Genomic DNA, 26504 nt, shown 5'->3' on the forward strand with positions numbered 1-26504 from the left:
CTAGAATACCCGATGCGTTAGAATCGGGCCACCATCTAGTTATTAATAAAGATTTATGGTTTTAGGGGTAGGATTTTTGTTTGGTATTATAGAAGCCGAGTGTAGCCTGAGGCCTAATTGGAGCAGGTTTAATATCTGATGTAATGTGAATGTGGAGGGAGCAGGAGACATTGCCGGACACACAGCAGGGAAGCAGCTGACGTTACTGAACCCCACTAACACAAGAGCTAGTGTTTTTCTCTGTGCAGACGGCACTTCCGAGCAGCAACTGGCGGTGTTGGAGCCCAGGATCAATCAGGGTGTAGGCTGAGGCCTAACTGGAGCAAGTTTAATATCTGATGTAATGTGAATGTGGAGGGAGCAGGAGACATTGCCGGACACACAGCAGGGGAGCAGCTGACGTTACTGAACCCCACTAACACAGGAGCTAGTGTTTTTCTCTGTGCAGATGGCACTTCTGAGCAGCAACTGGCGGTGTTGGAGCCCAGGGAATCCAGGAGAAGCAGAGTGTAGGCTGAGGTCTAATTGGAGCAAGTTTAATATCTGAAGTAGTGTGAGTGTGGAGGTAGCAGGAGCAATTGCCAGATACACAGTTGGGGATCAGCTGACATTACTGAACCCCAATATCAGAGGATCAACTGTTGACTGTGCAGACAGCACTTAAGAGCAGCAACTGGCAGTGTTGGAGCCCAGGGAATCCGGGGGAAGCAGAGTGTAGGCTGAGGCCTAATTGGAGCAAGTTAAATATCTGAAGTAGTGTGAGTGTGCACGTAGCAGGAGAAATTCCCGGATATACAGGAGGGGATCAGCTGACGTTACTGAAACCCAATAACACTGGGTCATGTGTTGACTGTGCAGATGACACTTCTGAGCAGCAACTGGTGGTGTTGGAGCCCAGGGATTACAGTTCAGGTGGTAGAAACATGAACACAACAGGAGACCTGGATACTGTTGCCAACCAATTATTTAAACTGGAACAGGAGTGGCAAATTCAAGAGCAAGATCCAGGCCTTGTTCATTTTCTGAAAAGTAAGCCAGTCAACGTTATTGGAGGATAGTGGCATGCGACGGTCTGTTAGTACACCACCTGTGGCACTAAAGACGCGTTCCGATAATACACTAGCAGCAGGGCAAGCCAGCACCTCCAATGCATACTGGCTAAACTCTGGCCATGTATCCAGCTTAGAGACCCAAAACTTGAAGGGGGAAGAGCCGTGTGGGAGTACAGTAAGAGGGCAAGACATGTAGTCTGTCACCATCTGACGAAAATGTTGCCTCTTGCTGACTGGAGCCGTCTGTGATGGTGTAGACAATTGTGGCGGGCACACAAAACTTTGCCACATTTGGGCCAAACTGGTCTTGCCTTGTGCTGAGGCACTGCTTCTGCTGCCTCTTTCTGCAAAGCTTCCTCCACTGCCTCGACGCACTGAGCTGCTTTGTAAAGTGCTTTGCAGCACTGCTCTCGGTTGGAAGGGAGAACATGATGGAATGCACCAGTGTGTCTTGGTACTCCTGCATTCTACGCTCCCGGTTCAACGGTGTTTATGAGGCTTTGTAAGTTGTCCCGGTAGCGAGGATTTAGGAGGTTGTACACCCAATAATCAGCCGTGTTGAGAATGTGGGCAATGCGGCGGTCGTTTCTCAGGCACTGCAGCATGAAATCAACCATGTGCTGCAGACTGCCAACTGGCCAAGAAACGCTGTCCCCTGCTAGAGGCGTGATCTCTGCCTGCTCTGCATCACCCCACCCTTGCTCTACAGACTGACTACTAGAGCATTGTGTACCTCCCTCCTCTGGACAGATGTCTTCCTCCTCCATTGACTCCTCCTCATCCTCCTCACAAAGTATCCCCTGCCTAGGCCTTTGTGAGGAACCACGTTGCGCAGACTGTCCAGAAGCAGATGGCATTTGTGACTCCTCATCCTCCGCCTCTTCCACAACCTCCTCCCTTAGCGCTTGCAGAGTTTTTTCAAGCAGGCAGATAAGGGGGATAATCATGCTAACTAGTGCATCATATGCACTAGCCATCTGCATGGAATCATCAAAGGCACGCAAAACCTGGCAGATGTCCTTCATAGTGGCCTACTGAGTGGTTGTGAAGTCTGAACGGCGCGCAGTGCGACTTATTTGCGCCTGATTCAGCTGGTACTCCATTACTGCTGCCTGCTGCTCACACAACGGCTCCAACATATGTGACATTGTATTCCACTTGGTGGGTAGGTCACATATGATGCGATGTTCCGGAAGGCAGAATCAGCGCTGCAGAGCTGCAATGTGCAATCTTACCATGCTGGAACGCCGCAAGTGAGCACACTCTAGGTGGACCTTGTGCAGCAGTGCATCAAGATACGGATAGTCCCTCAAAAAACTCTGCACGACCAAGTTGAGCACATGTGCCAGACATCGGATGTGAGTGAGGCTGCCTAGGACCAGAGCTGCCACCAGATTTCAGCCATTGTCACACACTACCATGCCTGGCTGGAGATTCGCTGGCACAAACTACATGTCGATCTCCTGCTTCATGGCATTCCAGAGCTCCTGCGCTGTGTGGCTTCGATTCCCCAAAGAAATTAATTTCAATATGGCCTTTTGATGTTTGGCCACGGCTGTGCTCATATCGGTCGTAACAGGTAAGCGTTCACGGGTCCATGTGGAGGTAGACTCTGACCGCTCCTGCAGCGCTGATTCAGAGGAACTGGAGTATGAGGAGGAGACAATGTGTACAGACTGGATTCCTGCAATCCTTGGAGTTGGCAGAACACGTACAGCGCCACTCTCAAGATCTGTACCCAGCTCCACAACATTTACCCAATGGGCAGTGAGGGAAAGGTATCGTCCCTGTTAGTAGAGCATGTTTAATGTTTCCCTCCACATGCTTTTGCAGGGCAGGAACGGCTTGCCTGCTGAAATAAAAGCGGCTGGGCACATTGTATTGTGGGACTGGCAATGCCATCAAGTTACGGAAGGTGTCAGTCTCCACCAGCCTGAATGAGAGCATTTCAAGGGACAGTAGTTTTGCAATGCCAGCATTCAGAACCTGTGCTCGGGGGTGGTTTGCTGAGAATGGCCGCCTTTTCTCCCATGCCTGTGCTACTGATGGCTGTAGACTGGGCTGGAAGTGTGAGGATGACAGGGAACGTGGTGCTGTGGGTGGAAATACATTGGGTCTCTGTACAACAGTGCCAGAGTTTCTTCCATGGCGATCCTGTGAGGGAGCCGAACCAGCTGTGTTTGAGCTGGAGGAAGAGGCGACAACACGAGCTGAAGAGGTGGTAGGTGCCGCTGTAGGTTGGCCTAGGTCTTCAGTGCATTTTTGTAACTGCACCACGTACTTGGTCCGCACATGTTTCCACATATTTGTGGTATTGAGGTTGCTGACACTTTTCCCTCTTTTGACTTTCTGATTACACAGCTTGCATTTGACAAAGCAAATGTCATCTGCAACTGTGTCAAAAAAGGACCAGGCACTGCAAGTCTTGGGAGCGTCCGTTTTGGTTTTGGAAGAGGCATGCTCCTAATGGGTGCCGAAGTGGAGGCTACAGGCAACGCAGTCTTCCCCCTCCCTCTCCCTCCTTTTTGGGCCGTTTGGGGAATCTCTTCCTCAGAGCTGCTCCCACCACCTTCCTGTACCTCACACCATGATGGGTCAAGGACCTCATCATCTACACTACCCTCTTCCACCAACTACTTATCCTGGGTAGTCTCGGCAGCACAGTATGCACCAGAAAGTGGCACCTGAGTCTCATCATCAGATGCGTACTGAGGTGTGCTGACCGTAGGCACTGGCCCACCCGCCTCTTCAGATTCAGAGAGACAAAGCAGTTGCACATCACTGCATACTGCCTCTTCTTCAATTTCTCGAAAATGAACTCGCACAGAAACCTTGCAGACAGCCGTCAACGGTGCTGCAAGGCCAAAAAAGCTCCTCTATGTACTCCTATATAGTGTTTTTCCACAATCTAGCAGGATACGGATGGAAACCCACTAATACGATAAATCTGGAAAAATGTGCAGCAGGCATCACTAACTGAAAAAAGGACAATGGAACAGTATGAGGCAGTGATGCACCCTGAGCTGACTGCAACCGGCTGTGGCTGCAGAACAGACTACAGCGTGAGCTGAGCTCACACAGAGACCGTGCAGACAGCCGTGAATGGTGCTGCAAGGCCAAAAAAGCTCCTCTATGTACTCCTATATAGTGTTTTTCCACAATCTAGCAGGATACGGATGGAAACCCACTAATAGGATAAATCTGGAAAAATGTGCAGCAGGCAGCACGAATTGAAAAAAGGACAATTGAACAGTATGAGGCAGTGACGCACGCTGAGCTGACTACAACCAGCTGTGGCTACAGAGCAGACTACAGCGTGAGCTGAACTCACACAGAGACCTTGCAGACAGCCGTGAATGGCGCTGCAAGGCCAAAAAAGCTCCTCTATGTACTCCTATATAGTGTTTTTCCACAATCTAGCAGGATACGGATGGAAACCCACTAATGGGATGAATCTGCAAAAATGTGCAGCAGGCAGCACTAATTGAAAAAAGAACAATGGAACAGTATGAGGCAGTGACGCACGATGAGCTGACTACAACCAGCTGTGGCTGCAGAACAGACTACAGAGTGAGCTGCACTGAAACAGAGACCTTGCAGACAGCCGTGAACAGTGCTGCAAGGCAAAAAAAAAGGTTCTCACACAGTGGTTGCTAAATTAGCCTGGGTAAAGCACAATGAAGCAAATCGCTATCTCAAACTGGCTCTCAGTCAGAACACCGCATCCTGTCCCTAACTGAAATCACAGCAGAGTGAACCCAAAATGGCGGCGGCGACTTTTATAGTGCATCATGACATAATTTCAGCAGCCAATCACAGCCAAGCCAGTAGTTACATGACTAACATACATAACAGGATGTGCCCACACTTCTTAGGATTCCTCATTGGCTGAATTAAATCAAACTGGCACATTGAATTACGGGAACTTCCGATTCCGGAATCCGATATTGTGAAAGTATCGGAACTCAGTATCGGAATTCCGATGCCACGAATATAAGCCGATACCCGATATTTGCAGTATCGGAATGCTCAACACTACTCATCGGCTCTTTAAGGCTAGTTACAATGAATAGTGTCCCGAGAGATGGTCAGCTGTAGAGTCTTCTCCTTTGAAGGTAATTCTAAGCCATTCTGTCCAGCTTTCTTAGGTATGCTCTGATGTAGAAGGTTAATTGGAAATCTCTTTGGTAATTGCCAAAAGAAAAAAAAATCTAATTACTTTTTCTTTCTTTAGATGGATGATCTCATGAATGCTCTTGAAAAGACAAGACAGGAGCTGGATTCCACCAAAGCTCGTCTCTCCTCAACTCAACAATCACTTGCTGACAAGGAAGCACACCTGAACAATTTGATGATAGACCGTCGAAAACAACTTGAAGAGATCCTGGAGATGAAGTAAGGATATCATTTATTTCAGCTTTATTGTACAGTTTTAACCAGTTTGACAAACGACTTTATACAGGTGCGATTACGACCATTAAATTGCAGTAGTTTTTTCTGGAGGTAAGCATTTTTTTTTATATTTACAGTATATACTGCCATTTTTTTATTTATCTGAATGTCTTATGGGATGGTCTATAAATGCAACGAGGAAAAAATAACAAATGTCATCATGCCATTGTTACCGCTCAAATAAGTGCTGATTGGGTCAATATTTCAATCTTACATGGAAAATTGCAACAAAGAATAAACCTGTAGGTCAAAGATTTTATCCTTCTTAAAGGGAACCTGTCACCTGAATTTGGTGGGACAGGTTTGTGGTCATATGGGCGGGGTTTTCGGGTGTTTTATTCACCCTTTCCTTACCTGCTGGCTGCATGCTGGCCACAATATTGGGTTGAAGTTCATGCGGTGTCCTCCGTAGTACAGGCCTGCGCAAGGCAAGATTGCCGTATGATGTTGTAATGAGTGATTCATTACTTAAATTTAAGAGGGGACTGGATACATTTCTGGAAAAGTATAATCTTACAGGGTATAAACACTAGATTCCTTGATAGGGCGTTGATCCAGGGAACTAGTCTGATTGCCGTATGTGGAGTCGGGAAGGAATTTTTTTCCCCAAGGTGGAGCTTGCTCTTTGCCACATGGTTTTTTTTTGCCTTCCTTTGGATCAACATGTTAGGGCATGTTAGGTTAGGCTATGGGTTGAACTAGATGGACTTATAGTCTTCCTTCAACCTTAATAACTACAACTATAGCTATAACTATAACCAGAAGTGCCATCCAGGCAAGGCACCATCTATAGACATCTGTTTAGGAAAGTTTCCCTTTTTTTAGTACACAGTAGGGTTTATCTGGCTCGTATGGGAGGAGGGCATTGTCTTCTTTTAAAGAGACAAGTGCTTGGAGTCTTCTTGCCAATCTTTCTTTTTCATGAAGCGTTGCCAAAACGATTCCTCATAGCAATAGATAAAGTAAAAACCATAGCCCTATATTTTATTAGGGCAACTATTTCTTAGGCCGATCTAAATGAGTAACTTAGTGATTCCCAAACTTCTGGACAAGGATCAAAAAAACAAAGAGAAACCACAGTGAGGAACCTCAGTCCATTGGCTGTACGGATGTCCTATCACCAAGTCACGTCATTCTTAACAACATCACAGTTTTAGGCTCGAAATGGTCATGATGGCCAATGACTGTCACCAGGATGATCGACATATAACATAACGGAGGAAGTATACAGCACGCATAAGAACAGAATAACTGTGCCGGAACCAAGTTTGTACAATTACTGATGCTGGCATTTCACTGAGCAGTCCTGAAGTTGGGACCTCTGGTAATTTTCCTGGAGACTATATTATGATACACCTTACATTAGTTTTATAAGCTGGTGATTTAGTTTACCGAAACTGTTATCCTGTGGGCACACAGTTCATTTTTTATGCGTTTTTGCACGGAAATGGGCCAAAAATGCTATGGAACCCTTATGCAAGCTAATTCAATGACAATCATGAAGTGTTGTGCACATGATCAGTAAATTTCCTTAAGTATTTGCAGTGCATTATTTTTTGCAGCATGTCAATTCTTTTTGTGTTTCTGCTGCATTTTTCACCCATTGACTTCAATTGAGTCAGTCAAATCTGCAGCAAAAACGCAGGTATAAAAATGTTTGCGGACTTGCTGAGTTTTTGTTTTGTATTTTACCAGCTTCCTATGGTTTTTCCCACTCTGTCATCTGTGTGACAGTGTGGGAAACACCGATGTGGTGGTCCTTATCGGTGGTAAGGCTACTGCCGGTAAGACTGATGGTCAGAGCTCTGCGGGGTCATGCTGTCGGATGTCAGTGTGACCCTGCAGCTGTGACTGTCACCTGCAGCGGTGACCTACGGTAAAAAGTTTACCGCAGGTCAGCAGGTGTGGGCTAATGAGACTACTGCTGATAAGTGACAGCAGGTGCCGCTAATTGGAGAGGTAGTCTCATCTGCCTGTGCTCACAGTTGAAAAAAAAGTGAAATAACTACATACATATTCAAATAAAAAAAAAAAAAACATTATACTTGCCTAACGCCTAATTACCGACACCCATATTTCCTAGAATTAATGTAAAATAATAAACCAACATATACTCGCCTGTCCCTCGTAGTCCACGTAATCCCGAGTGTCCCATGGAGATCTTACGTGTAGACTGCTCTACCCGGCTGCCGGCGATTCACTGAGGTAATGGCTCCCGCTGTGTATCACTATGCTGTTGTGAGCGAGTTCGCCTTAGTTCATCAGCTCCGGTGCTCTCACATACGGCCCTGCTGCTTGAGAACTTTCTCAACCGTTCTCTATGAGAAAGCCACTGACTGATGCGTTGCCAGGCGGCTTATCTCTGGGGGAATAAGAAACGATGAGCAGTTCGAAATTGGACATGAGCAAATGAAGTTCTTTGACCATCAGTTGGCCGGTGCCACCATAAACCTAGTCTGAAACAATGACCGCACTTTGTGTATTAGTCCCTTTTACAAGTAGACATGATGACGCTTGCATTGTGAAACTTTGTGATGTTCTTACCAGGAAGCCAGTTTAGCAGTAAAATGTATATCGATCTTCCCGTAACAATCATTGCCTCAGCTTGCATGAGTCTTCTCTGTAAAACATGTCCTTGAAATGTAAGTGTGTTATGCTCTTTACATGTCTACTGGAAAGTGTAATATATAGCCCTCTAAAAACAAACCCCCTGAGGACATCTTTAGGCTCCATGCTAAATATATTAATTCCTGGTAAATCGGAATATTCTGAGCTGCCGTACATGTCGAGACATTGACTGGTTTGATCGTGAAGAAATGGTTTCTCTGTTTTGAACTGTCTGTCACTTTGTTTTTATCCGGTCGGTTTCTCTCCTGGGGACGAGCAGGTCTGTTCTTTCTCTGGTGTCATAGCCTCTCCGTCATGTGATATCTAATATTATCACCCTTCCTGACTAGCCCTGCTGCTAGCATAGATATTGTCATTAATATCAGTGATATATGAAAGGAGTGGAAACCGTCACGAGCCATACAAATAGGAGATCTACTGGCATGGTACAGATATTGTTTTTATAAGCTTTCCAGTAGAGGCACATCACATTAGTTAATATTTTTCAGTAGTTTCAATTCAATATTTTTTAGGAACGGAAACAATATGTCTGGTAGGCAAAACTGCTTTTAACATACCCTGCCAGGGAATTGTAAGTTAATTGATGGGTTCCCTATTCTGAATGCCCAATTATTATTCTGAGCAGATTTCCCTTACAAAGAGTGTCTTGACTTTGCCTGACCAACACATCAGTGCACCATTGATTTTTAAGAGAACAATTCACTGGATTTTTTAATTTTAAAACGAGTCCCTCCTCCAATTGCAGCTTCTTCGCTAATTCTGGAACAGTTTTTATTTTTTTTCTGTGTCTCTCCATTCCAAAGTTATGCCCCCCCCCCGGTAGTAATGATGCAAATTTTCCCTTCAGCCATCTGGGAGTATATGATAGAATTGGTCTGTGGGTGTGGCCATGTTTTGATTGGCCAGCATCAGAGGATAAAAAGTAAACATTCATAAAGCAGTTCGGTGGTCTACGCCCAGTTGGCTAAAGAAAAAAATAATCAACGTTTTTTACCGGAATGGAGCAGCACAGAAGAAAAAGAAAAACTGTTCCAGAATCAATGGAGCAGGGCCAATTGGATGTGCTCCATTTTAACATACCAGAGAAATGTCTACTTTAATAGTAATGCTTAAAGGGGAGCTGTCATCAGGTTAAAAGTGAACAGTTCTTGCTATAATTTTATTCGCGCTGCTCCCCAGGGTTTCCAACCATCCAGAAATTCCTGGACAGTACAGTAAAATAGTCAATTTTTTTCCCCCATCCATAAAAATAAATTAGCCAAGCCATGATTATTTTGAAGCTGGAGAAACTCATACCAATTATTATGATTGTGATTATTATTCTTTTACTGTTCACAATCAATACAGCTAATATCTTCATATTAAAATTATGGGCTGCAGACACAAATAGCGTAAAATCTTAATGGTTTATTACGGTTTTTTAATATGTCCGTAAAAAAGATGTCTGTTCTGATTTTTTGAGACTTTGTCTAGAAAAACATTAAAAATAGAATTAGCAACTGTTCTGCTCCATTGAGTATTTTGTTTTTGCTTCTTAAACATCTACTTAGGGTTCCAGAATTATGGTGCTTTTTGTTTAGTGCTAATTTTTATGGACATTATAAGGGGATGATGCTCACGTGATAATGATGCACAGCAACCTAACAAAGCGCTCCCATTTTTGTCCCTTCTCACCCGAATTACTAAGTCAAGAAAATACTTTGAGTTTTCCTTTATTACAATAGCGAAAGGCTCAGTCACTAAAGCGAAGAGCAGCATGAAAGACCACAGGTGCAAAAGAATGGATCCAATTTTTGGGCAATTTACTCAAATTCTTATGATGGTGCGTGTGAGTAAAAATGTAAATAATTCTAAATCTAATAATAATTTTCATTTTTTTAGTGAAAACCTTTCTTGCAGCCTTTCACAATTCAAAGGATACATGAACCTTTATAATTAGCCATCACAGATTAACAAGTTCATTGGAGGCCTTGCTCACAAGAGCTTACAATCTGAAGAAATAATTGTGATGCCAAATGTAAAAAAGTGCTTGTATTTGTATGGTTTAACTATCTTTTGTAATAAATTAAAGTATTCACGTAAAGCTGCATGAATCGATCACCAGCCAGTTTCCGTAGATGTCCAGACACAAAGTGCTACTTAGTGCGTTGAGTGTTTGGGAATAGATGATGGAAAGGACCAGATTCTGAGGAAATAATGTATAAGAAGGGAAAACTGAGAAAAGTTAGAATAGTACAAGTGATATGATAGGCCTGCCTAAAAATGTGCTGTAGGGCACATATAAAACTGCCGACATTTGGAATTACTCTTCGAAAAGGAGTAAGATGTTCGAATTATACAGGCTTTGAGTCTTAGATCGTTAGCAGAATGGAGAGTATGGATAGGATGGTAGATAGAGATGAGGGAGGAGAGATGTAGGGCAGTGCAGAATTGTGGACAGCTTTGTGGATAGGTATGATAAGTCTATGTTGCATTTTGAAGAAGCTGGGCAACTAGTGCAATGGCTGGCACAGGATGGAGGCATAGGTATAGCAGCTGGGCATAAATATAAGCCCACCTGCTGCATTCAGGATAGATTAGAGAGTTTAGTGAGAGGGAAACTGAGGTGTAATGAGTTACAGTTGTGATGACAAGAATGAATGAAGTAAGAATTTTTGCAGTTTCAAAGATAAGAAAAGATCGGACCCTGAAGAAGGTTTTAAGCTGCAGGTGAGTGATTGGATATGGGGAGTCAAATATAAGTCTAAGACAACGAGTTAGCAGTTTGAGAGTTATAGTAGCACTACACATAGAAATGGAAGTATCAAGTTTTAGTAGGTTAGTAAAGGGAAGAAAAACAAGTTAATCTTCTTATTTTGGACCCCAAAAAGTCTCATTGCAACCTGTCTCTACGGAGTGAGGAGACCATATGGGGCTTACGTTCCATCCATTACTTATTTACGTATTGGCAAAAAAAACCCCCAACTATTTATGTTATATTTAGCTGACCTACAAGAATAAAAATACATTTTGCAATAGATGTACCAGTTGTGGGACTAACTAAGCCAACCTTTGGAGATTTTTGATGTAAATGTTATGGTAAGGGTTTTGGGTGTATCTGCCTAGAGACAATAATGCATCGTGTCCACTTACGGGTGACTAGTGGTAGAAGACTTCATGGGTAGTGGTCAGTAAGTTATAGCTGGCAAGCGGTCTCTGTATGTATGAACGTCGGAGATGATTTCCAATGCTTATATAACGTTTGCATTTCCAGACAAAGCTCGGGGTTCTGCTTCATTCTGGACTGACATCTGATCCAGCTGAATTTACAAGTGGCCATTAATTGTTAGTGTTCGGGGATCTTGCGGAATATCGAGAAACTGAATCATTTAAAAGACGTTTACAGAAGGATGAATAAAGATTTAATAGGAGGATTTATCAGTTAGTTACCACTTCATTTTCCCACAGACTTTGTTTTTAATGTTTGTAATCGCTGTCTGCTTTGTCTCCCCCTTCTATAATGCAGAATCTGGACACACATGTACTTCTCTTGGACTATTGGATTTTGAAAAGTATAAATTTTGCCAGAAGTAATAAGAAAATAGGGTTTTTTAGTCATACAAAAGGTTTAATGTGCCAAGATTGCCAACATTATTTTATCTTTTTTCTCAATAACTTTGCAAAAATTTTTAGTAATTATCTTTTAGTATGGCTGCTTGTCTACTGCTCCATAGATGTTACTGATCTCTGACATAGCAGGGGTTGTGTTTTTTTTAATTTTTTTTTATAAAAGATCACGGAATTTACAATATTGTTGATTTTTTATATCTATAACTTATCTAGTAACTACATAAATCAAGTCGGTAGTAACTCTATGCAGTGTGCTGTGCTGTCAGGATCCTCCGATGCTGGCGCCTGGAGCTGGCAGGTGCGTGACCACAAGTATGTGATTTGCACACATGCAATCACGTGCCAAGTAGACAGGCACGGCCTCAATCAATGAAAGCAAATTGTATGAGGCCGGACACATCTAGTCAGAATATGGCCGTAAGTATGCAAATAACATACTTGAGGTCACATGACTGTCCTCTCCCGGCTCTGGCACCAGATAACCTTGACAGCGTGCATTGTGTGCGCTGTAGGGATTCACAAGCCTGCAATAAAAGTGAGTGACTTTGGATTTTATCCACAAGCCTGGACACCAATTTAACTATAGTGCCAATTTTTTTTGTCAGTCTTAGACCACATTCACACTTTCAGTATTTGTTCAGTATTTTACATTAGTATTTGTAAGCCAAAACCAGGAATGATGCACAATCGAAGGAAAAGTAGAATAGAAACATATGCACCACTTCTATATTTTTCATTTTTGGCTTGCAAATACTGGTGTAAAATACTGACCAAATACTGAATGTGTGATTGTGGCCTTACTGTCATATTTTTCACAATGCAGAAATGTATATTTTTTGTTCATGAAACTCTTGACCCAGAACCTGCTACTGAAACCCTTTATCCTGTTTCTGAGACCGGTGTTGACGGAATCTTAAAACCACTCTGGCAGTACCTGAACCTAAAGCTGTTCTGGCGGTACATGAACCTGAAGCCATTCCTGCAGTACCTGAACCTGAAACCGCTCCGTCGGTACCAGAACCCGTTCCATTGTCCATAATGTCTTGTGTTCCAGTATCCACACTGTCTAAACTAGAATGAGTATCTGTATCCTGTCCTGCCAGTGACTCCAAATTTGTGCTGCTGTCCCTGATCCTTGGGGCAACTGTTGCAGTATCGGGGACTGCCCAGGAGTAGTACCTGGTGGCTACCTGTAACGCAAGCATATCTCCACCATCGTGAGCTCTAGCACGCATCAGGTAGCTGTTTATCCATGTCCCTCCTGGTAAGCCTGGATTGTGGCACAGTGGGTCCACGATCCACGTGTGTGACACATATATTTTGTTACACACATGGCAAATTAAACATAAGTTTGCACAAAACCTCGAAAATTGTCCAGATAAAATTGTTGGCACCCTCATCTTAATATTTGGTTGCACACCTTTTGGAATAAATAACTGCAATCAATCACTTCCTATAACCTTCAACAAGCTTGTTACTCTTCTCCGGGTCTCTCATATTTGAAGGACGCCTTCTCCCAACAGTAATTTTAAGATGTCTCCACAGGTGTTGAATGGGATTTATGTCCAGACTCATTGCTGGCCTCTTCAGAACTCTGCAGCACTTTGCTTCCATACATTTCTGGGGGCTTCTTGAAGTATGTTTGGGGTCATTGTCCTGCTGGAAGACCCATGACCTAGGACGCAAACCCAGTTTTCTGACCCTGGGCACTACATTGCGACCCCAATTCTTTTTATAATCCTCAGATATTTCTTGATGCCTTGCACTCAGTCAAGGCACCCACTGCCAGAGAGAGCATAACGACAACAAACATCTTTGAACCTCCACCATATTTGACTGTAGGAACTTTGTTCTTTTCTTTTTAGGCCTCATTCCATTTTCGCAAACACAATTTTGTGCTTTACCAAAAGCTGTATCTTGGTCTCATCTTTGGCTTATTCATGTACATTTTGGCAAACTGCAGTCTAGGTTTTTTGTCTCTGTGTCAACAGTGGGGTCCTCCTGGTCTCCTGCCATAGTGTTTAATTTCATTTAAATGTCAACGGATAGTTTGCACTGATAATGATGCAGCCAGCTGAATTTCTTTGTAACTTGATTACGTCTCCTTATCCACCATTCGGACTATCCTGCGTTGCAACTTTTCATACATTTTTCTGCCGCCCATGTCCAGAGAGATTAGCTACAGTGCCATAGGTTGTAAATTTCTTGATTATGTTGCACACCGTGGACAAAGAAACATCAAGATTTCTGGAGATGGACTTGTGACCTTGAGATTGTTGATATTTTTCAACAATTTTGGTTCGCTAATTTGCTTTTTTTCAGTTTTTTTTGTGTTGTTCCAATATACACAATAGAAATAAACGTGTGTATAACAAAACATCTGTAATGGCAATAATTTTCTGGGAGAAATACTTTATTTTCTGGGACAATTTCAAGGTTTCCAACATTTTCAGCCATTATTGTATGTGTCCAAAAATGGTATCACTAAAGAAGATCAACTATTTCCAAAAAACACAAGTCCTCAAAGAGTTCCTTCTCTGGTAAATTAAAAAATTCTATCACTATCAAAGTCCCGCAGCACAAAAAAGAATGATTTTTAAAAAAGTTTTTATTATGCAAAAGTATTAAAACTTATAAAATCTGTTATTGCCATAATCATACTGTCTGACAGTGCTAAGTTAAAGCATCATTTAACTTGCATGGTGAAAGCTATAAAATTATTTTAAAAAAAGAAAAACCATCCTCCCTCCCCCATAAAAAAGTGAAATGTATTCCCTTTCCCAACTCCCCTAAAATAATTATAAGTTATTAAGTTTATTCTATGTATTTCAAAATGACATCATTAGAAAAAACCCTCTTTAGCTTCTCATATACCTATGATCATTAAAACAAAATAAAAAATATTGGCTCTTGGAATGCGAATATCAAAAAAAAAAGAACATGGTTCGTAAAGCCCAAAATTGGCTTCTCCTTATGCGGTAAGAAGTTGGAAAAACACACAAAAAAAATACAAATCAGACATTTTTTTTAATCCAGTTCGTTGGGTGAAGTTCAATACTTTGGTATAACTATAGAAAGGCATCAGTCGTCGATAACAGATCTAGAAAAAAGACAAGAAAAGCGAAAAATTAGTGGGGTCTTATTCTTGGTTTTATTTTTGATGAAAAGACAAACACAACAGCAGGATGTCAATAGAAGGGAGACTTCCGTGGGAAGTAGTTAGAGATCTAATATCTTCTTCAGAGACATGGGGCAGACACATGGGATTCTAGTAGCCAGTGTCCTGTTCTCCAAGCTCGAGCTCGCATTTTGACACTTATGTGCAAACACCATAAACATTACAAGGACATTAAACCCTGGCTTTGTTCTCTAAAACAGAAGCTCCCGGAATCACAACTGTGTAACTGGAGCAAAAATGGCTCCAAATGCAGTGAGAAAAAGCAGAGAACAGCGTGAGGGCCTGTTTACCCCGGCAAATTGTCTAGGCGGCCTACTGATGTTGTGTTACTGTCACCCAAATTGTTGTTTACACCTAGGAGAAGACCATAAAGTTTTATGTTGTCTTTTGTTTGTATAGATGCCATTTTTGGAATCCCACCTGAGCAGAGGAATGTCTCAGGCTGACGAATTCCACAAATGGTGCGTAGTTAATTTGTGTGAAAGTGCTGCGGGCATAATGTCCACCCACCACCTACATATAGATATGAGCAGGCTTTGTGGCATTTATTGAGTCTACCAGTGACTAGAAAGCACATGTATTACAGAAAATATGCCGTCAGCATCGCCCTGGGAGAAAATACATACTATGCTATTAATGTGGCCATACGAGAGGGATCGAAGACCGGCATGTCATAGTTTTTTTTTAAAGGGTAACGTTTTTGCTTATGGAGAGTGGCATGCCAGAATAAGGAGACTTATTGGCTAAGCAATGCTACTCTAGGAAATTAAATATGCAAATTAACTCTTCAGAGAGGAAGAGGACTTGAACTCTAGTGACGCCTATTGGAAGTAGCGATCTTAAATGTCAACATTGGCCCTTTAACGAGCCTTGCCACATGACTGTGGTTAAAAGCCAAATCAGAATCTCAATATGCCGACACATGTTTGGGGTGTTGCCCCTCCTCAGTGCAAAGCACAAGGTCTTATTTGGCTGTGATGGTTTTTGACTCAAATGACAAATTGTCCCAACAAAATACTGATTAATCTGTGGCTTTCGTTGGTGAGATGCAGATCTGCATACAATAACACAATGCGACGCATACATCACAGAGTGCCATATTTTAGCCACAGTTCAGCCACCCTTCAGTCCTTTTTGTGCTCCCAAACTCCAAATAGTGCGCCTAGTGAAACCCCTTAGTGTTCTCACACAGTTTGATACCTTTTTTTGGACAGCACAATGGCTCAGTGGTTAGCACTACAGACTGGCATCTCTGGGTTCTTGAGTTCAAATCCCACCAAGGACGACATCTGCAAGGTTTGTAGGTCCTTCCCTTGTTCTTGTGGGGTTTTTTTTCCAGGTCTTCACATTCCAAAGTCATACCGATAGGATATTTAGTTTGTGAGCCCCAATGGGGATAGCAATGATGATGATTGTAAAGCGCTAGGGAAAAGAAATGGAAGCATATAAGCAAGTAATATAAATTCTACATAATTGTAGTTCTATTGATGACTCATGCAGGGAAAAGAGAGATAGTTTTTAATCATGTAATGTCACAGACCTAATGGAAAAGATAAGAATTAACTGGGTAGGAAAGCAAAATGAGCAATTGTAAGCACACAGTGCTATAGAATATGATTTAAGAGGATACAAATTTTGTTGGGAGGAGAGCTAAAATCTCTCCTTGATATTGAATGGTTTTTATTTTGTTAACTTTCTACTTTTTCTGATTTTTTTTGTTTTGTTTGCTAGTTTAAAAATGGCGAGATTTGTATAAATTGTATCCTTAAAGGCTACTTCACACTAAGCGAGGTCGCTAGCGAGATCGCTGCTGAGTCACAAGTTTTGTGACGCAACAGCGACCTCAGTAGCGATCTCGCTATGTGTGACACGTAGCAGCGACCAGGCCCCTGCTGTGAGATCGCTGGTCGTGTCGGAATGGCCTGGACCTTTTATTGATCGTTGAGGTCCCGCTGGGTAGCACACATCGCTGTGTTTGACACCTTACCAACGACCTCATTGACGACTCAGACACCGACACATAGGCGTGCATTTGCTTTGCTTTTTCCCCACCCCTCCGCTCCGATTGGTGGTCGCCACTGTGTTCTGATTGGCGGTCATGCCTTCAACAGAAGGCGACATAGTAGCGCTTCCATCCTTTGTACCTGACCGCGTGGTGGTTTGCAGATCGTTGTAGAGTTCTCCGGCCTGCGACTCCTCTTCGATGTATCTATTCTTCAACGGTTCTTCTGACACCTATATTTTGTGCACGGTAGGTATCGTTTGGGGTCTCAAATGCATTTTCATTTTTCCTTAATCTGCAAACCACCAATCGGAACTGAATGGGTGCGGAAAAGGCAACGCAAATGCACGCCTGTGTGACTACAACGTCACACAGGACGTCCCTCATCGAGGTCTGAATCGTCATGATAGCTGCCATGTGACAGGGTCACAATGACCAACGACATCGTTGTACAGGTCGCTACATCGCTGCTGCGTCGTTGGGAAGATCTCACTGTTTGACATCTCACCAGTGACCACATAGCGACGCAGCAACGATCCCTGACAGGTTGTATCGTTGTCGGGATCGCTTTAGCGTCGCTAAGTGTGATGGGGCCTTAAGGAAAGACGAGGTTTCATCCCGGTAAGTAAGAAGCCTGAGCTGTCCCTGTGTTACAGTAAGTGTTCTGAGTCCGATCCGACACGATTTGCCAGCTGAATAATTCCCTTGTCGGATTCAGCTGGTTCCCAAGAGTAATGGTGACACTGAGGGCAAATCTGATCTACTGCAGACTCCTACGTTGGTAGATTCAGCCAACAAACCTATTATGATTCTGCCAGATGTTCCAGGCTCTGACAAAATGAGAAAAAGTGAGTTTTTTTTCCAGGATTTTCTGCTGTAAAGTGATGGGCCAGAGAATCATAATTTAAAGAGGGATGAAAGGAAGGAAGGAAGAGGCTGACTGACTGTAAAATTGCAATTACCAAGATACACATATTTCCTTTATTTCGTTAATGCACTTGACACAATGTCTGGGCTCTGGAGGTGTTATTGCGGTATTATAATATTAGCGCTGCATGTGCTGCTTTACAAGATTCATACTTATTGAGTGAGGTTACTAATTTTTCATCCCCGTTTGAATTTCACTAGCTAATAAAAAATAAATTTTCACTACAACAGTATTTTTAATATCCACTGTATATTATTAGAGCCCATACCTTACATGGTGCGGAGAATATAAATAGGTAGATGGAAAGATGGTCCTCTCATTTGAAGATGACGTATTGCCAGCCAAAAATCCATGACACTTCTAAAAACTACAATCACAGCCAAACTTGCCCTTTTTGACCACATAGATCTGGTCATTATGCAATGAAAGTTGATACTGGGGTTGGCTCTTATGGCTTTGGCTTTGATGGGCTTTGGCTTTGATGGGCGTCATAAACTCACCCATGTCAGTAGTGGATGGAAATGAATGACGTTGACTCTATAGTGTTATATTCTGTTATTTTGAAGAGCACAAAGTGATTTCGACCAACAACTGGTTTTTTATCAGATCTTACGTAGAACGTAGTCTTTAATAGAACACATGGTACTTTTGGATTATACAAACACCACTCCTCTTGGAGCGTCTCTCACAGTTATATGACAGGTATAACTTCTAGGATCTCTGTCCTCCTGGTAAGATCCCTTTCAAACAGAAGACTTGGGGACTCGGAACTCCTGGTGGCATCTGGACACGGTTGAACATGTTGTTGAAGCCTTAAATCAGGTGGTGACATCCAGATAATGGAAATCGTGAGAAACCCTGTGATGAGTGATTTTTCAGACACTTTTTACACAGTTCCATGCTAGGTCGGACTTCAAAGACTATCACATCATATCTGAACCTCATGAGGGTTGGCCAGTGAGTCAAGTTGGGTTTATGGAAGATGGATTTTCCTAGCGCTATACCATGATTGATGGCACACTTTTTACAAAGTTCCATTCTAGTTAAGACTTCAATGACTATCACATTATATCTGAACCTCATGAGGGTTGGCCAGAGAGTCAAGTTGGGTTTATGGAGAGTGGATTTCTCTAACACTATACCACGATTGATGGCACGGGTTTTAGCCATTGAAAGTTTGACCTTCTGGTTAGCCCCCATCTGATTCATTGACCGGGCTGAATGGCAAGGGATTTGGCTGGTGGGCGGTGACCCACGCCTGATCATCTGGTAAGACCTTTCCCTTTGGTTCTCCAAGAAGGACTTTTGAGACCGGTTGACCCTCACGAGATCCAGAACCAATATGTGGTCCAAGAAGGTTCTTTTTTGCTTTTCATGGAACAGTATGGAAACTCCAGTGGCATTTGGGTAATGGAAAGTGTGATAAATCCTGAGAAGAGAGGAGTGGGGTCTGGACAATGGAAAAGCACAGAAAATATTTGCTTTTTGGAAAGCTCAAGTGTCTGTAAATTATTGCAAAATGTAAAAAAAAATACCATGAGGGCACATTATAAAAATGGACAATGCTGAAGGTAGAAGCTTCCGGTCTAAAATACGAACATACCATCCATGGGCCACAATTATACAATACCAGTTCTTTAGAAAATGATTGCGAACATGCTTCTGCTTCATACATCTCCAAACAGAAATCTCTATCGTCTGACTTTTTTTGCCTTGTGTGTGGTCTCTGTAAAGAAGGAAATAGCCTCTTAAATGCCTTTGGGCTTGCAGAACCCGTTGGTTGTTGTAAATTCAGTGTGATTCAGCGACTGTAAAGCAGACAACTACTTCCAGGCAGCCAGAACTTCCTCCGACCATCTGCCACCATAATTAGGAAAAAGATTTCTTCGTTCTTTATTGGAAATTGGGAAAAATGCATACAAGATATATCGTGAGGGACAAAAAAGGCTCGGAACCTATTGGGGTTGGAAAAAGGTCATGTCATTTTTATGTCTGTGACCTCTGATGTAATCGGAGTTACGCTGGGAGCAGACATCTCTGTTCCTACATGGTATTTGTCTGTGTATACATCAGCAAGACACCATTAGCATCTGTGAAACACAACATTATTCTTTGCCTGGCCAGGAGAGGCTCACTGAACCAGGCAGCCATGAGGTGCAGGGGTAGCATGCAGGGGGGATGGGAAGGTAGACGATGCACACTCTGTGACCTAGAGGGTTTGCACAAGGCATGGATGTTTGGAACAGAGAAGACTGATTGTATCCTGCAGTTCTTTCGAAGGTTTGATTTACACCCCCAGTTTTAATGTCTAGGTACTACATCTTGGGAGGCAGCGCTCACGTAATATCACCAGATTTTTCCTACACCTTCTGAGAGCAGCAAGATGTAGGGGCAGAGATCCTGATTTCTGCAGACTATCACCTACTGGGCTACCTGCTGCAGCTTTGATTAGATCCCTGTTTTATCTGCTGCATATCTAGCAGTTCCTTGAATGCTGAGCTCTGTATAACCCCGCCCACACCACTGATTGGCAGCTTTTTTTGTTGGGGATGTGGTTATAGAGAGCTCATGAATATGGAGGACTACCGGAGAGCAGGTTTACTATTCTTCTAATAATAATGTTCTAGTGATAAAACAGTAATTTTATCAAAACCACATAAAGCAGTCCAGTAAGTGACAAATCACTGGAATCAGGGTCTCTGCCCCTACATTATGTTGCTCTTAGACTTGGAAGCAAAAACCTGGTAACAGATTCCCTTTATAAATGTCTGACAGATCCATTGCAAAACAGAGGTCAACCGTTATCGAAGGGCGTCCATTGACTTACAGAGGGGTCCGCTCATTCTTCCACAGTATGTGCTTCGATTGGAAAACTAGCTCCGCATGCATCATTATTTTTTTCCATGACATACAGCAGAATTTTTGATGGTGATCAGAACCTAAAAATATGGTCAAATGCTACTTATTCTGAAGGCATGAGGGGTTATATGGGTTCTCCAAAACTCTTAAATTGATGGGTGATGAAGGTGTGACTAATAGCGTTCGGACCCCTGAGACTCTCACAATCAACACAAGAATGGTTCTTCTTCTTTTGGCTAAGTTTACACGAGTGCCAGTCTTTGTGAAAGTTTCAGTGTGGGACGCCATTGCTTGACACAAGAACCAACTGGAATTCTACTTGGCCTTGTGATTTGACTTTTAATAATGGATCAGTGAGAAAATGGTGAAACTCGGATGGTTCTCTGAAATGGAAAGTCAGTCTTCCGGGTTTCAATAATTTTAGACATATCCCCATAGACTGGATTGGTCGAAACTGATTTGGGAAAAAAACGGATCTGTTTTTAAAACTAATGTACGTATGGATCAATGGACAAAAAAAATAGGCAACACGCGGACGTGTCACGGAGGTGTGATTGTGTTTGGTACATTCACCTCCGAATATAATGAAGAATAATATGTTACCAAGTGGTTCGGGAGATTTAATGCGTATTATAAACATCTTTAAATAAATCTGTCACCAAACTGAGATCCTGGGGCCCTGGACTTCAGAAATGCTCTGTGATTGTTTACACAGACTAAATCGATGTGGCGTGTACATTGCATTCTTTGTATACAGTCCATCTATATACATTATTATATATGTGTGGGTTCACATTCAACCATGGATTTTTTTTTAATCTCAGCCGAGGGGCCATTGTAAATTTATATTCAAAATTTATGTAAAGATAAAAACTTCCTGATCCATCATGCAAAAATACAATTAAAGCAACAGCCCAGATATAAGTATATATAACCCTTTATAAGACTCATTCTTTACAGTATATGATTGACACTATAATCTTTTATTTTTATAATCTTTTATTTTTATTTAGCGCTAACATATTCCGCAGCGCTTTACAGTTTGCACACATTATCATCGCTGTCCCCGATGGGGCTCACAATCTAAATTCCCTATCAGAATGTCTTTGGAATGTGGGAGGAAATCGGAGAACCCGGAGGAAACCCAAGCAAACACGGGGAGAACATACAAACTCCCTGCAGATGTTGTCCTTGGTGGGATTTGAACCCAGGACTCCAGTGCTGCAAGGCTACGGTGCTATCCACTGAGCCACCGTGCTGCCCCTATCTTCTTTTTCTCGATGATCTGTATTTTCTGATCGTTCTACCCTTACTTTATTGTATGTCAGCTCTGCTATTTCAGCTCCTCACGCACTGACTTCCTGGCGAGCTTGTGCTGGACTTGTTTTATACCCATCAGCCAATCAGAGAACTGCAGTGGGAGGAAAATAATATTAGTTTATGTGTCATACGCTAGCTATACACATTATACTGTTGGGCGAACCCACCGATATTGACGGGTTCTGCCAACAGTCCAGTGAGTATGGGGACACTGGCCAAATGATGGTCGGGAGTGCCTGTCCAATGTCAGAGGGCCGATTGTATTGTTCTCCCTAAGATAAGCCATTGGCTGATGAGTCAGTCAGGGGCTTTCTCATAGAGAACACAAGAGGACTGGGCTGTGTGAACGCTCCTGTGTGTGGAAGAGTCGGCTGAGATGGCTGTCAGTGGAACGATGTTTCAGCCGCTAGCTAGCTTTAGACTACCGCAGACTTCGTATGGGCACTGTACCTAAATTGTAGTCAAAGATCTCAGCTCTGCCAAGTAAACTTTTTATAGGCCTTATTTGTATAGGTTACGCTCAGGCTTGTCATATGAAAAAGTTGACCTGTCTTTCTTGATATTGCGGCTCCATGGGTATTGTCACGGGTGAGACACTCTCAATATTGCTCCACACCAGCTGATCAAAAGGAAAGCCAGAGATGCCGGCAGGTAGGAGATGGTTCACATGGAATAATAGCCTAGATGCTGGACTAGGGCCTTGGCAATTTTTCACTTATATAACAGTGTGTTTTTCAGCCATTATGTTATATTTTTCACATAAATAACACGAGGCCAACGGTCCTGGAAATTATACATGATTGGAGCCACATCGTCACATGATTGTCCTAAGTCTGATCTGTGACGCCAGTCGCTACTCACGGACAGGCCATGCGGCAGAAGAGTCAGGCATTCCGGGGTCAATACCGATAGATGAAAATGTAAGTCAGGTCATAGTCCAGGGTCAATAACAGGAGATAGCGGATCAAAAGCCAAAGGACAAGACAAAGTGATAGTCAGAAGACGGTCCAAAGGGTCAGGCAGCATCAGAACTAACACTCACCCAGAAGCACAAACTACATCTGGCAGGCATCAGGGGCAGACAGCTCAGTTACGTAGCTATGCGATCACCAGAACACTGAACACCTGCAGAAAGTCCCACACCTCCCAGTCACAGACTGGACAGCAGAGCTGTCAATCAAGGCACCAACCGCCCAGCAAGCCCATCACAGTATTGGACAGCCAAGCTGTCAATCAAGACACAGACAGCTCAGGAAGACAGTTTCCATAGAACAGCATAGTAATCATTCACTGAGCTGAGGAATCGTGACACGATCCTTCCAAAGAGCGGAGTCTAAAGATGATTCTTCATTTTGGCCCCAAGCTTCTTACGGCCCATAATATTATCCTCTGAATTTTGCATAAGAAGACAAATAGAATTGGAATCGAAGAGAAGATCCCTCTGCTCTACTTCCAGAACATGATCCCAGAGTTTTGTTTAGTCTCTGCTAGAGTTTTACTAATGCAATAACCACTAGTAATCTAAATAGCAGACCATGCAAGGAAATCCCAACTGTAATTTGGCTTCAGAACATTTGGGGATATCACTATCTAACAAGAAACATCTACTTAAGCCTAATGTAACTATTACCTCATTAGAAGTGCAACGTTAGCCTGAGCACAAGGCTGGTTTTGCTGTAGGTAGAGCACAATGTCCATAATTCATAAATACTTGGACAGGCTTCGCCTTTGCTACAAGTCCTATTTTTTTAGCTTTGTAAAAACATATTGAAAGCTTGTCATGATAAATATGAGTTTTTAATTCTCAGTCACCGTTTATTGCTTTCCGCTGCATGAGAAAGAGAGAGAAAGAAAAAAAGAACAAAAAGAGGGGAGTGCAGCTCCTGGAAAAGTCTTAAGACAAGCGGCCCCAGAGCCAGCCATATGAATCCACTTACATGTAAATTGCTTGTCTATATGAATTAAGGTGAAGGTTGTGAAAAAGCTGAGTTTTTGTGTTTATCGTAGGATTTTTGACAGTCTCTTTCCTCTTTCAAGTAAATTTGGCCCAAATCCACTAGCAACGCAGTTTTAAGTAAACCCTTCTTTTGTTACACTAACAAGGTTATATCATCACTGGGGCGCATTCCCAACTGGCTAGTCTAAGGCTTCATTATTTGGGGAGTGGACGATAATTAAAAACTTTGGTGTTGGGGAGCAAAATAGGCCATTAAGTATAAAACTTTGCTCTTTATCCGAGATTACAAAGTACATTATAGAGGAAGTTGGAAAAGAGGTGAATCATGGTGGACCAAAAAAAAAGGTTTCAGAAAAGTTTTGGTTTTGTATATTTTTGTAATTTAAAAAGAAACTAAACTTTTATTTTTGTAAAAAATTTTGTACAGCATGGAAAATTCTGAAACTTTTTTTAGAGATTTGTTTTCATTCCTGTAAAATAAAGGCATGCAAGTGACTTCCAAATCCTTTTTTTTCCCAGTCTATTTGTCTGCCTTCAGCTTCATTGATATCAGAACGTACTCATTTGGAGCATAGATGATGGTAGTGACGGGCCGACATCTGTCTCTTCCTCTGAGTGTTCTGCTTATCAGATCAGTCTCCTGCATCAACGAATCCCCGGAGTTAAGACTCATTCAGATGTCCATGAACATTGGTCAGAGATTGGACTGCATTGCATGAACTGGCCATGGCTCATCAGCCACGAGCATGATGGCCTCCTAAAAATACATGATGCTGTCATGGTCAGTTTGGAAGGCCGGCAGCCGTTTTGTGCTTTAGCGGTCCAATCTCGGACCGATGAACACTGAGGTCTAAATGAACCCTAAGTGATAAACAGGTATTGATCCTTTCATTGTCATCATCTGGACAATTAAAAAGTCTAAAGACAAAAACATTTCTGCAATTTAAGACTTGCTATATGAATATGTATATGTTTTATGTGAAGACGCACCAAAAACGCATCATTGTTTATTCCTGTAAGCCAATATAGATGTTATTTGGATTTTTTACATGCACCAATAAAGAAGATTTTTATGTCTATGGTACTGGATCTCTCTTCTATGAAGATATAAGGTTGCCTATTCAAGTTTTTATTTTTTCTGGACAGCTTACCAAAAATCACGAACAGATACAATTTTTTACGGACACATTGGAAAAGCATAATAAACCATTGATTATAAGTGATCTGTCACAACCAACATGGGTAGATTCAGCGGACAACACAAATAACAACGAGAAGGAAAAAGGGAGAGGAAGGTCCTAACAGTAGGTAATGAGGGACGGGGCACCTCCTAACCACAACCTGTGCCTATCCCCAAGCTCCCCTAATGCCCTATGTGGGTCCTTCCCCCTCGCCGCCATCACGTGCCTAGTTTCTAGAGGTTACCTCACTATACCCTGGCTAGTGCACTGGCCGGTAAGGACACTAGCCTCACCACTGCTGATGGTATAAACACAGGGGTTAGTGACATGCACGAGACAGACAAGGAAACTGAACAAGAAACTTAGCTCCAGCCTCCGCTACCAAGGTCCACACAGCAGAGGACATGGAATTAGGGAACCAAACTCCACAGAAGCAGCAGATAAACCACTGGCACCAGAGAGCTGAAAACTTCTAGGCTGGTCTTCATAGAATAACTCTATTGCCAACAGTCAGCTGATGAGTCATATGACTATTTAAAGGTTTGTGGGAGTGGTCACCCCCCACATCAGCTGACCAGCAACAAAACAACTACCAGAAAGGAAACTGATATTGACCCTTGCTGGTTCAAAAAGGAAAAAAGCCACATTTAAATTATAGCAGAACCAGAGCTGCCACGAAAACAAAAATGAATCGTGACATGATCCATGTCAACAGCCCATAAGTTTTAAATCATTTTCATTGTTCGTGACCTGTACATTTATGATAATTAAATTAAAAATAATCTGTATAACTTTCCTCAGCTTAAAAAAAAATGATGGACGCCTTCATTTTTTTTTACAGACAGGTAAAAAAAGTGCCCTATTTTTACGGACTATCGTGGAATTTCTGGACAATTAGCAAATTTGATTTGATAAAGATCCTTGTAAAGGGCTGCTTGCAAAAACAATGTTGAACCCTATATTTTCATCTGATTGTTCGAAATGCATCTTCATTGGTTTGGAAAGAAAGCCAAGGGTGTACAGAGTCCAGGAGAAAAGACTGATCTCTGGTAGAATCCAACCATGTTATTTTCTTAATGTGAAACTCTCTTGTTCAGTCACAGAAAGCTCCTCCAGTCCTTCTAAGTAATGGTTCACTTTTTTTTTTAGACAAGGTGGTGAACATGTTTGTGAGAAAACGTATATTGTACTCCGAACATATGGCCGTTTGTCAACCACTCTGAGAAAACAGGAAGTGTTTCAGTTTAACGAGATTATGTCAGCCTCCAAATATGAGGACCAACTTAGAAACCCTCCGAGTATGTAACCGGTTGTAGCTCTAATAAGATATAGATACGT

The 26504-nt window shown here is 42.4% G+C and overlaps 1 protein-coding gene across 2 annotated transcripts in view; it reads left to right on the top strand.

The window, feature by feature from the left end:
- The window catches only part of ERC2 (ELKS/RAB6-interacting/CAST family member 2), a 1140662-nt gene that overhangs the window by 578174 nt on the left and 535984 nt on the right, over positions 1–26504 (top strand). For both annotated transcript variants that reach the window (XM_069736696.1, XM_069736695.1), the window contains one exon: positions 5287–5447. In XM_069736696.1, coding sequence (XP_069592797.1) covers positions 5287–5447 — 161 coding nt within the window. The remainder of the gene's footprint in view (positions 1–5286; positions 5448–26504) is intronic.

Source organism: Ranitomeya imitator, chromosome 8 (assembly GCF_032444005.1).
Source record: "Ranitomeya imitator isolate aRanImi1 chromosome 8, aRanImi1.pri, whole genome shotgun sequence".
Classification (NCBI taxonomy): domain Eukaryota; kingdom Metazoa; phylum Chordata; class Amphibia; order Anura; family Dendrobatidae; genus Ranitomeya; species Ranitomeya imitator.